Source organism: Hetaerina americana, unplaced genomic scaffold (assembly GCF_022747635.1).
Source record: "Hetaerina americana unplaced genomic scaffold, ioHetAmer1.1.p SCAF_80, whole genome shotgun sequence".
NCBI classification, from domain to species: Eukaryota; Metazoa; Arthropoda; class Insecta; order Odonata; family Calopterygidae; genus Hetaerina; species Hetaerina americana.
Window position 1 is genome coordinate 1,246,190 of NW_027287428.1, and position 11,586 is coordinate 1,257,775.

General features: G+C 35.2%; 2 protein-coding genes across 2 annotated transcripts in view; one reads left to right on the forward strand and one right to left on the reverse strand.

Annotated features, from left to right (window-relative positions):
- Positions 1 to 2,948, forward strand: part of Pfdn5 (prefoldin 5) — a 7,153-nt gene extending 4,205 nt beyond the window's left edge. Inside the window, exon 4 of the mRNA XM_071597145.1 lies at positions 2,863 to 2,948. Coding sequence (XP_071453246.1) covers positions 2,863 to 2,948 — 86 coding nt within the window. The remainder of the gene's footprint in view (positions 1 to 2,862) is intronic.
- A 4,719-nt stretch (positions 2,949 to 7,667) lies between these two features.
- On the reverse strand, positions 7,668 to 11,554 carry LOC139698254 (nucleoside diphosphate-linked moiety X motif 17-like). Its single transcript, XM_071597129.1, has 3 exons — positions 11,120 to 11,554; positions 10,598 to 11,011; positions 7,668 to 7,979 (listed from the first exon to the last, which is right to left on the reverse strand). Exons 1-3 carry the CDS (start codon positions 11,366 to 11,368, stop codon positions 7,713 to 7,715), a joined length of 930 nt encoding a protein of 309 aa, XP_071453230.1. The 5' UTR covers positions 11,369 to 11,554; the 3' UTR covers positions 7,668 to 7,712.
- Between the last annotated feature and the right edge of the window lie 32 nt (positions 11,555 to 11,586).

An 11,586-nucleotide genomic window follows, 5' to 3' on the forward strand; every position in this document is an offset into this window, starting at 1 on the left:
CCTGATGTCTGGATTGCGTGTCGTACTCATAAACCCACGTCTCGTCTCCAGTAATGATCCTTTTGATGAATGTGGGATCGGATTCAGCCTCGCAAATCATGTCTTTTGCGACGTCAACACGGTCTCTTTTTTGCATGAAATTGAGGTCTTTTGCCTCTGCTACACGACGGAAACCCAAATCATTAACCACAATGTCTTGGGCGGATCCATAGGCAATGTTCAAGTCCTCCTCTATTTCTCTGATGGTTAATTTGCGGTTATTGACCAACATTTCTTTTACTTTATCAATTTTTTCACCGACTTTCGATGTCGATGGTCTGCCACTGCGTTCATCATCTTCGATTGACTCACGACCACTTCTGAACCGCTCGTGCCACTGGTAAACGACCGTTTTTTTTAGAGAATCGTTGCCGAAACACTTTTCCAACATTTCCAACGTCCGTGCGCCACTAAATCCGTTTTTTACGCAAAATTTAATACAAGTTCGTTGTTGCAAATTTAAATCCATTTCTGAAATTGTAAAAAATCGCCAACACACACAGAGATAGATGTACTCTTGGCTACGTAACTTTTGCAAATGTCAAGTTATGACACTAAGATTTGAAGGGAATATCAACAACAGATGTACCAATTTAACAAAAAAAACAGAACTCAAATCGGAACGATGGGAGCGCCACACGGGAACTTTTTGATCAAGGTAGTATTCTCCTTTCTCTTTGTTTTTGGTACATTTCCAACCAACACAATACTATGCCTCATTCAAAGGCTTGATTGCTTTCTGTTAATAACTGCAAACTGTTTGAAAACCGTTTGTTTTGTTGATGATTCATTTGTTCAATATTTGCTTCAATTACCATATTTTCCCATCGATAACATGTGCGCTATCTATACAAAAATATTCAGATGATTAAAAAAATGACGACGCACGTTATGTAATGAAAATTGCAAAAATCCAAACATTTGAATACCTATGCACACAAAAATTTAAATTAGTGGGGAAGCATGCCTTTCTAATTGCATTCTATTTTTGACAGATCTGCTACTGTTACAGTTATTTCATCTTGTAAATTGATGAGTAAAAGAAGAAATATATAATTTCTACACTTCATTAATTTTAATACGTTGTTCTTCTTTATTCTAATACATGGTACTTCACGTATCTGTGGGGTACGTCGTATTATTTACACGTGTGTATAAATATATGATAGGATAGGTAGATCACTCGAACCCAAGTAATTTGTTACCTGAATCACAATTAAATGAAGTAATTGCATGTATTATCTCTTCAGGCACCGAGTTAACTCCCCGAAGTTCACTCCCCGAAGTTTACTCTTCCTCATCTTTTAGCACTGGCGTTGAAATATTGCCTAAAGCTTTTTCCAATCCATTTTTTATGCACTTTTCCCAACTAGTATGTAGTTTTGATTTAAAAGATATATAGTTGGATAAATCCTGGTAGCATTGCAATTTCCTATTTCTTTTGTGAAATTGATGACTCCCAGCTTAAACATCACTATGTACGATTTGCTTCTCCATGAGTAATTTTCTTGAGAAAATTCTGAATCACAGAAGCTTAATAACTTAATTCAGGTTTGAAACAATCGCCATATAGGTGGCACTTTCATAGAACATGGAGGGTGTCTAAAACATAAAGCAAAATAAAGCAAACAAAACAAGAAAATTCTACTTCATTCACTCTCTTATTTTTATATATTTGATTTGCTAAAAGTTAATTTATATAGCGAATGTAAGGGTGCACAAACCTATGTCCTGTTTCGACTTGCAATTCATAGCAAAAAAGCAAGAATGCGGCATTTTGTGTTGGCTTGTAAATATTGTTTATTTTTTTATCCTTTGTTGTTTGGAATTCATTTCTATCACCTGGCTCTAATCTTTTGTATTCTTACGGTAGATATAGCCACAGGCAATTATGATCTCATGTTGCCATTATATGTGTGGTGTGGATATAGACGTATTTTGATGTACAATATACATCATTTTTACGCACATAGATATCACAAACACACATGAACGGCATCTATAAACATTCAAGATAACTATGAAGCTCTTGGCACGCGGTATCTATTCAAATTCATGAAAGTACTAAGTTCTGGGTGCGTGTTATACATAAGGTGCGCGTTCTCGATCGGAAAATACGGTAATACCTATTGCTAAATATTAACTTTAGCTTCTATTCCTCTGGCTTAAGAAACCAAGATTTTTTCCTCAAGGTACAAATCAAGCATAACAGATCTGATTGGCATGTAAAGAGATTATTTTGTTTGTAATATTTTTCTATTTCAGTGTACTTAAAGAAAAAATTTATTATGAAATTCACATTAGTCAAAGCTTTTGGTTCCAAATGTTTATAATTTGGATGAGCAAATTCACATTTTGAAAATGTTTGAAAAGTTTACTAAATCTATTGATATTGATGAAGTTTGAGTGAAACTACTTACATTATTAGGATCTAATAGGGATAATGGGACGAGTCCATGTTTAGGTGCCAAACGTTCATTTAATTGAATCTTATTAATTAACCCACAACATTTTTTAACTTTGATACTTAAACAACCACTATTTTACAACAATGAAAGTTATGGCTTAATTATTGTGTGTACTCTCAGCCATTAATTAATTAAATGCATTAATTGTCTGATAAACAACTCTCAACAAAATACATTAATTGTCCGAAATACAAAATTTCAAATTTAAAAAATGTACTTAGTTTCCCAGTCGTTATGCCTATTAGCAGGGAGAGATTTTCTCTGCCCCCTCCCTTCCTTCGTGGACTAATTTGTAGTGGGTGTTGAAATATATTTCGTAGAACTGTCTCAATCTACTTCTGTTCTTTTGTTGTAGCTGTCATGGATGTTATGGAAATGAAGTTCCAGGCACAGCTGCAACTACAAGAGGCTGCTGCATCTGCTGCTGCGGCAAAGTCATAACAATGTTGATGCTGAAAAAATGGGATTGTATTTCTTTTTAATGATTAATATTACTAATTGAGCAGGATTAAAATAATAATGTAACAAGAACTGTTTATGTGAATATCTTACCAGCCATCAAGTGAAGTTTCCTCATTCAGGCAATGGAAGTGGTGTGTAATAACAATGAAGTTTACCAAAAGCATTATGTTAATAGTCAACATGACTATTTATTTCAAGTATTTATTGTGATACCATTTTAAATTGTGATTATGATTACTAGTACAGCTTTGCCTATTAGCCCATGGTTACTTCATTTGTTTGTTCTCCATCAATAATAAGTTGACGTCAAAAAAGTATATTTGTCTTCAATCTAAAAGTTTTGCAGATACCTGTCATGCACAGGTTGATAATGTTGAGAAGATGATGGACGTAAAGCTTCCGTCAAAGAGGGTGTCTTTTGACAGTTTGTTCCTGTGAAAGACCTTAAATATATGCAATGAGTCCATTAAGTGACCACACATCAGACTCTTGATGCTTTACATTGGTTACCGAAGATAGTTATAAAATTTGGAGGTTACTCTCTCTTCAAAGGATTTTGGGGCTCAGAATTTTTAGGTACTGATCACACTTTGGAGAGAGTGGAAATGAGAAGGAAGGAAAATGAAGTTTTAGAAATCTACCAAATGTCAATCATTGATATTGCTGAGAGAGCTGTCACTATCACAGTACTTTGCCTATATTTGCTTTGTAAAAAACAAAAACTGCCCTGATAAAGTTGTTCAAGATTACCAGAAAAAGTTGCTCTTCTATATTACATTGACCGTCAAGGAACATTATTGACTCCTTGTCTTTGATGGTGTTAATACTTATTATATTTATTCTTTACTGGCTAAAATTTGAATTCCATGAATTTTTCAAAAAATTATAATTCTTTCTAGCTACAGTATCCTGAAGAGGAGATTATATGAGGAAATGTGTGATTTGCAAATAAAATCTTAGGTGCTTTTCTTACATTACAAAAGGCCATGTTTGTTCTATAATCCCTCCCTACCCCTTTTTAATGATCCATTAGATATTAACCTCCCCTCATTTAATTTAATTATCAGTGATATATTTGAAATTAAATGCACCTTTTTTGAAGAAAAAGTAATAAATGCATTAAATTTTGTGTTTTCACTATAATTACTGAATATTTTTATCTTGTTATTGTACAGAAAGTGTGCTACCTAGAGAGACAGCTTTTTTAAATTTTAGCATGATTATAGTTTATGCAGTGAAATGAATTTGTGACTTTAAATATGTTAATAAGTTCCTGAATTATTTTAAAAGGAGTTTCATTGGTGAGTCTAGTAGTCACAAATTCTTCCATAGCAATTAAGGACAAATACAATGCTTTCATTAACAGTGGCTGAGATAATATAATAATAAACCTTAATGAAGATTTCTCCTGATTCTTCATAAGGAGACAATGTATGGCATACCCATCCCTTCCCCAAACGGCTTTACATTATTAAAAGAAGCTTAGAGGAGAGGATTTATTTCTACATTGCCACTTTGAAAAGGCTGATATCTATATTTTGTTAATCTAGATATGGAAGTAAACGCACAGAAAATGTGGAGAAATGGCGTAGAATAATTACATGCAGTAATTGCCTTTTGAAAATATCTACTTCCCTGCCACAAGTGTTCTAACCGACTTCGAACTGGGAAAATATTATGTTTGGTTCAAAAGTAAGAAAATCAAACTTTCAAGACCACGAAAGTTGAAAAAAAATCTATTTTTGGTCATTTAGACCCATCATATAGAATACGATAATTTTAATTGTAACTTTTGGTAAATTGCTCTTCATTCTTATTAAAACATTAATTTTCTCAACCCTCAGCAAGTATCGAGGTCATTGGAATTTTCAGATTTAAATTCAATAGAATTTAATACTAGCTCATGATGAAAGGAAAAGAGACAGCTTGGAATGCCTACTTGAAATTATGTGCAGGAATGTCTAGGTATATAATGTTTAAAAAATCATTTGAAAATGATATGCAACATGAATAAGTTATGATACATAGTGTAACAAATATTATGTGCTTATAACATATGTGCGCCCCATACCTCGAAGTTATATTCATCAAATCCCTCAGAGTGCAAAGTCCATAGGCATTTGAGAATGTGCAGATAATGCCTATTTTTAAAAGTGGTGACAGGGAGGACCCCAGTAATTACAGGCCCATTTCTCTCACTTTTAAATATATGTTTCAAAATTTTGGAGCACATTACTGTCAGTTCCATAATGAGATACCTTGATAACATTAACTTTTTTAAGTAACAATCAACATGGATCCAGGAGAACCTGCTCAAGTGAGACCCATTTAGGATTATTCACACAACTTACTTTAATCGGGTTAAAGTGGTGGGCAAGTGGATGCGACCTTTTAGATTTTCAAAAGGCATTTGACAAGGTTCCCCATGGTAAACTTATTCATAAATTAAAGGTCGCAGGTATAACCAAGGGTGCAATAAATTGGGTAGAAGACTTTCTTTCAGAGCGGGAACATAGAGTAGTCCTTCATGGCACTAGTTCCGACAGCATACGAGTGACCTTGGGGGTAACTCAGGGAAGTGTAATCAGGTCTTTGCTTTTCTTGATTTTTGTCAACGATTTGAACCGAGAAGTGAAAGGTAAGATTAGGATGTTCATGGATGACACGGTGATTTATCGGTAGATATCTGGGGATGAGGATTGTTTAAGTCTAGCTCAGGATCTAGATTGCATTACTAAATGGTGTTCGAAATGGGGATCGTCATTAAACCTTAATAAATGCTCTGAGTTCAACGGGATTTGTTTACAAATTAGCTGGATTTGGCCTAGAAGTAGTTGATTCGGTAAAATACCTAGGTGTTACAATCACTAAAGACTTAACTTGGGGGATCCACATACGTAAAGTCTGTGGGCAAGAATATAAAATATAGGGATTTATTAGACACATTGTCGGCAGAAGTGCATGTAGTGTATGGGGTCGGAGTGAAAAAGGCCTCATTTGGGAAATTGAGAGGGTTCAATGGGTAGCCTGTTTTGTTAAAAACTCTTACAATAAAACGAAAAGCATCACTAAAAAGCTTGAGATTTACGGTGGGAATCATTAGAAGAAAGACAATTCAATGCTAGGTTGAACTTACTAAATAAATTCAGATCCGCAAGTTTCAGCACCGAGGTCTCGCAAATTATTCCCACTCCAATATACATTGGCCACATGGTTCATGTATATAAAATTCGGGAAATAGAAGCAAGAACTAGCAGACTCGAGGACTCCTATCCACGGACAATTAGGGATAGCAAATGTAGGGTGAGAGATTGCAAAAATTCCACTTGCCACCCTCGACACCTAGGGAAAAATTAGTTCTACCCAATTGCATGCACTTTCACTGACCTCGTGTGTTTAGTTGTCAATACCCTTCCCGCATAACCACATTAGAATGCCATTAAATATTGTACTGTTCTTAACAGTATTGTTCCCTGCCATCCCTCGTGTTTCTCTGTGGGGGATCCTCCCACCACCTGCAGAGTTGGGTCACATTCCCTACCTGTGTCCTTGGGGGAGGAGACCGTTGTATGTCCATGAGTTATTGGAGTTTTGCTTGTTACGTCTAGCTGGCACATTATTGGATAAATATTTTACTGCATCCTAAGGTGCAATTGCTTGTCAGTTGGTAGTACTATATGTAATTGTATGCGTGTGAGTTTTTTGCATGAATGTATACGTCACTGTAGGTATAGGTTTGCATCTACGTGTTGATTTTGCATGTGGTTTTGTTCCCTTTTAAAGGCGGTGACCTAACACCCCCCGCCACACGACCTTGTGGTGGATTGCAGGGTATTATGTAGATGTAATACTTGTTCAATTATGAAACTGACATTTAATGGCTGCTTTGTTAAAGCCTTCAATTGCAATTAGTTGGAACTCAATGCTGGATAAGTGAAAAACCATACCAAGCTTCCTATCCGTTAAATTTACCTCATGTGCTTCAATAGATGACATCACGCTATTCCGGAATTTGCTTACTTCAATAATCCAGAACAAAGGTTGAAACAATCATATCACACTAGATGTCATAAAAAATAAATTGTATCGCTTAACTTAGTCACTCCAAGATTTTCTTATAAGTACGTACTAAAACGTCAAGAAGAGATAAATTAATTAATTTGAAAATTTTGTAAACAATTATTTACATTAATTAGGAAATTCTTAATTTATCATTGAATTTCATTTGGTTAGCCATAGTCCATTGATAAAGATATCATTTTGACATATGTCAACGAATATTCTCACAAATGGAAATGTTCACCAAGGCTAACTGCTGGGATTCCGAAAGTTCCTGAAAGAAGTATCTGATCGTATTACGTGTGATTATGCAGGTATTTTTTCTTCTGTTCATTCAGTTCAATGTGTATTATCCAATTTGATGAAAGAGAAAAGATTGTCAGGGTATGGGCCCAGAGAGATATCCCATAAAATAATAATGTTAAGTCCATATGCTATTCTAATAGCTACCACAGAGAGCCAAGGATAACCAACAAGTATCAAACTCAGCACAAACCTGGACAAACAACGAGTAATTTGTTAAATAACTAATTAAATACCTTTAAATATCAATCTAACTGAAATGAATAGGTGAGTATATTGATGTAAGTGTATTGTATAGGGAGTTACCTCTAGCAAAAAAATAATCAACATTTAGAATAGATTATATCATTCCTTTTTAATCATAATTAAAAAAATACATATTCAAATTTTACTTGGTAACTGTGATCTGTTGTTCACTATTTCCATCCACTTAGTCAGTGCCAACTGAGAGCCAGAGTACACTCTTCCCTCCCTCCACAGTAAATGCGAAAACATGGATTTCAGTTCTAAACTACTGGGTAGTAAAGATCCATCATCTTTGAGGAGGAATGAATGATGTGTACCAAGATTTTCCTTTTTGCCTCGTAGCAGTAGAGCCACAATATCTGCTGTCAACCAGGTACAAGCTTGAACTTCTTCAGGATCCAGCTGAAAATGTAAACCCATTAATTTGGTAGTCCCACAATCAGCAGGCTCCAGTTCATCAAAAAATATTCATGACAACCAGCTGGCTCACAGTAAGACTAATTTTGGGATAAACAAAGCAATCACCATCATTCTTGTAAGAACAAATACAGCATTAAAGTATGGTGTACAATTGCTTTTCATAATTTTAATATTTAATAATAAAGATAGTCATGGCATTTAAGGAAGTAAAATCAAGTCAGGGGTGTGCAGATACACAACATCCCTCTGGAACCGCTTAAGAGTTTACAAGAATGTGGAAGAAAGAATTTTTATGGAATAATTTGTCAAATTTATGAGGGAGAATTTAGACCAGGTCTCAGCAAGCTCAGAATTAATTCCCATTCTGAAAAAGAGAAAAGCAGTTTTATGTGAAGACCAAGGGATAATAATTTTGAATTCGCATGAAATGAAGGTAATACTGAAGATCATTAACAAAAAAAGGGTAAATAATACATAGGAGATGATTAGTTTATATTCACTAAGGGAGATGTGTTCATGACATCATAATAGTAAAGAGGTAACGGATGGAAAGAAATATAGAACACATCCAGGATATATTTTTATTCATTAGTGGATTTTGAGAAGATATTTATCCAAGTGAATCGGGTAGAATTATTGAACATATGGTAGTTGATAGGAATACATAACCTAGATTGTACATCTCAACCTGCACAAGTGTGCGTAATGGATGAAAATTTAAAATTAGACATGCTAAGTAAAGATGTAACAAGGCTACCCATTACCAACTGCACTTTCAATGTACATATGTGTGGAGGAAACAATAAGAAGTATTGGCTGGAGGTGTAAATGAAAGTAAGAGATGAATTCATAAAATCAATAATATTTTCAGATGACCAAACTATTGATAACCAGTCAGCCCAAGAATTACAATCTTTGATGAGATTATTATAAAATCGCCATTATGGATAAAGGATCAGTAAATAATTCAAAGAATAATCCAAATAAGACAGCAGTAATGAGCTTCTTGAGAAACAGGAAGGCTAAGGTAAACATTGATATTGGAGGGCATAAACTCGAGCAGTTCATTTATCTAAGAAATCTTTCCAAAAAGGTGGTCAAAATAGCATGAAAATAAGATGAATAAAATTTCGCCAAGTTTTTACAAGAAGGGAGGGGTAGTAAGACGTTTAATAAAGATTAAAGAAAATAGTGAAAACTGTGATGAAGAGGGAGCTTAGTCCTCTGTTACATGGAAACTTGACCACTAAGTGCATTGGCTATTTTCAAGGTCCAAAAAAGAGCCATTCGGCTAATGAGTTTTGCAAAACACAATGCCGCTTACCGTCCCCTGTTTAAAAAATTGGATGTATTGCCAGGGCCATGTATTTATATTTTTCACGTAGTAGTATATACAAAAAGAAATCTATCTGAGTATGTGAAAAATTGTGATATCCACAAATATTCTACTAGGCAGAATGAGCAGCTGTACGTTTTATGTGTACATACAAAACATGCAGGTGCTGGCCCAAATTATATGGGCCTGCAACTTTATAATAAACTCCCAGCTGAGATTAAGGCCCATAGAAGTGAGGCTGCATTTAAAGTCAATCTACTTATGTTCTTAAAATTAAAAGTATTTTATTCAATTGCTGAATTTCTTGATTATGCCTAATATTTCTTGCATCCACGAATGTATTTCGTCACTTTCCCCTGACGTGTCTTATATCAAGTGTAACAGTTGTAACAACTTGATCGCTGGGCAAATAAAATGTATTATTATTAAGTCAAGAAGAAACACCTAGATTGGAGGCTTTTGAAATAGGGTGTGGAGAAAATGAAAAAAGTAATATGGAGGGAAAGGAAAACAAGGAAAGGATAATCAGGGAAGATAATGGGTGGTAGTGAAAAATTCCATGGAGGCAAAAAGACTACCTAAATGTAGGGTATTTTGGTGATGAAACATTGAAGAATGTGATGGGACCATGAACGCACCATAGTACCTTTATTCTTTGATAAAGATTAAATATTTTATTATGAATATTACGGGAGAAAAGATACATTCAGTAACTGTTGGAGGAAAAAGCTGAGGTGGTCCCATTCAAGAAAGGTAAGGTTATTAACATTTAGATGCCATTTCTCAGATTCATGAGTCAGTCATTGCTTAGGGACAATAGTGTGCAGGGAAAAGAGTAGGATTTTGTTTTCACAAAAGTAATATAGTGGCCTTCCTGGAGATCTAATGAATACCCCAAAATGGATTACTGTTATTGCAATGAAGATACTCTAGTGGCAACGTGCAGATAACTACAGCAGTGTTTAAATAATGCACCTTGTGTATTTTGAACTGAAACGGAAACCACATGCCCGTCAAGGTTCAAATCAAGGGGACCCTTCCCATAATTCAACAATTACAATTAATTGATTTTAAGAATATGTCAGAGGAGTGGCATTCGTGTGGCTTGGGGAAAACATGATCAGAGAAAAATGAAATTCACACAAGTACCACTAGTATTCACTTCAAAGAACTTATATCTAAATATTAAAAAAATATATATGGGAAACGGAGTCTCGGACATAATTATTTACCATGAGTGTCTAATAAACTTAAGTTTCACTACCTTTATATCCTCATGAATGTCTTGCCATGGTTTGTTCACCAACACATGCAGGTACACGACAACGTGATGCCTCTTTGGCAGTCCCAAACCCAATAGAACCGGATAAACAGCTTCCCAAAGACAAAGAACTCTGAAGGTAGCCAGTGATCCATCCAAATGTACGCCGGTTTCCTCTTCTAGTTCTCGCAACCCAGCCTTAATGAATGATTCATTCAATTCTATATGACCACCTGGTGGTACCCAGGCGTTAGGGTATGTCCTTAGATGACTAGCTCTTCGTGTCATCAAAATTCTGTTATCGGATGATTCGAGCACAACAGCTACTCCTACTGCAACACCTCTTTCCGTTACATCTTGCTGAATGAGTTTAGAGTCTTCCTCTGTAAGGTTTGCAAAGGGACACTCAACGGAGTGCTAGAATATAGATATTCCTAAGTCTATATTAAATGTCCAAATTTGTTTCTCGACCATTACTAATAAGAGAATGAAATTACTTGAATTATTAAAGTATATTTCACCTACCTGAAGAACCACACTTAAAGTGGATGCTTCATCGACGGGCGTACGACTGCATTCTATATCTGTAACAGGTCCGTGTAACGTTAGCAAATTCTCTTCGAAAGAGCACTTCACTGTCACAAAATGTTTCTCGGGTTCGAAGTAGCGAACAATACAATCCAAAAATGGGGCCGTTTTGGTCATAGATTGAGTCCCAGCCGCTTTTAAAACGACACTTACCCTAGCAAGAGATTTTGCTAAAGCTGATGCCATTGTCGACCGCACAAAAACCAGACTCGGACACGATACAGGTTTACAAGTCTACACTCCTTTTAGCAGACAACTTAGAAGAACTAATAAAATCCTTATTTATTGAACTCACATCTTAAATCATGCATTATGTACAAGTTACTTTCGCGTTAATTCTGACTTATACTATTACACAATTCATAACATTCGTAAGTCATTGCGCGTTTGTGAACAAATGAACA

What these genes read in the sequence shown, in the direction of transcription:
- LOC139698254 (XM_071597129.1), bottom strand. Translation starts at nt 11,368, where the DNA reads ATGGCATCAGCTTTAGCAAAATCTCTTGCTAGGGTAAGTGTCGTTTTA. An exon ending in CTTTAAGTGTGGTTCTTCAG is followed by an intron (nt 11,012 to 11,119) that starts GTAGGTGAAATA and finishes TCTATATTCTAG; the next exon opens with CACTCCGTTGAGTGTCCCTT. An exon ending in ACATTCATGAGGATATAAAG is followed by an intron (nt 7,980 to 10,597) that starts GTAGTGAAACTT and finishes TTACATTTTCAG; the next exon opens with CTGGATCCTGAAGAAGTTCA.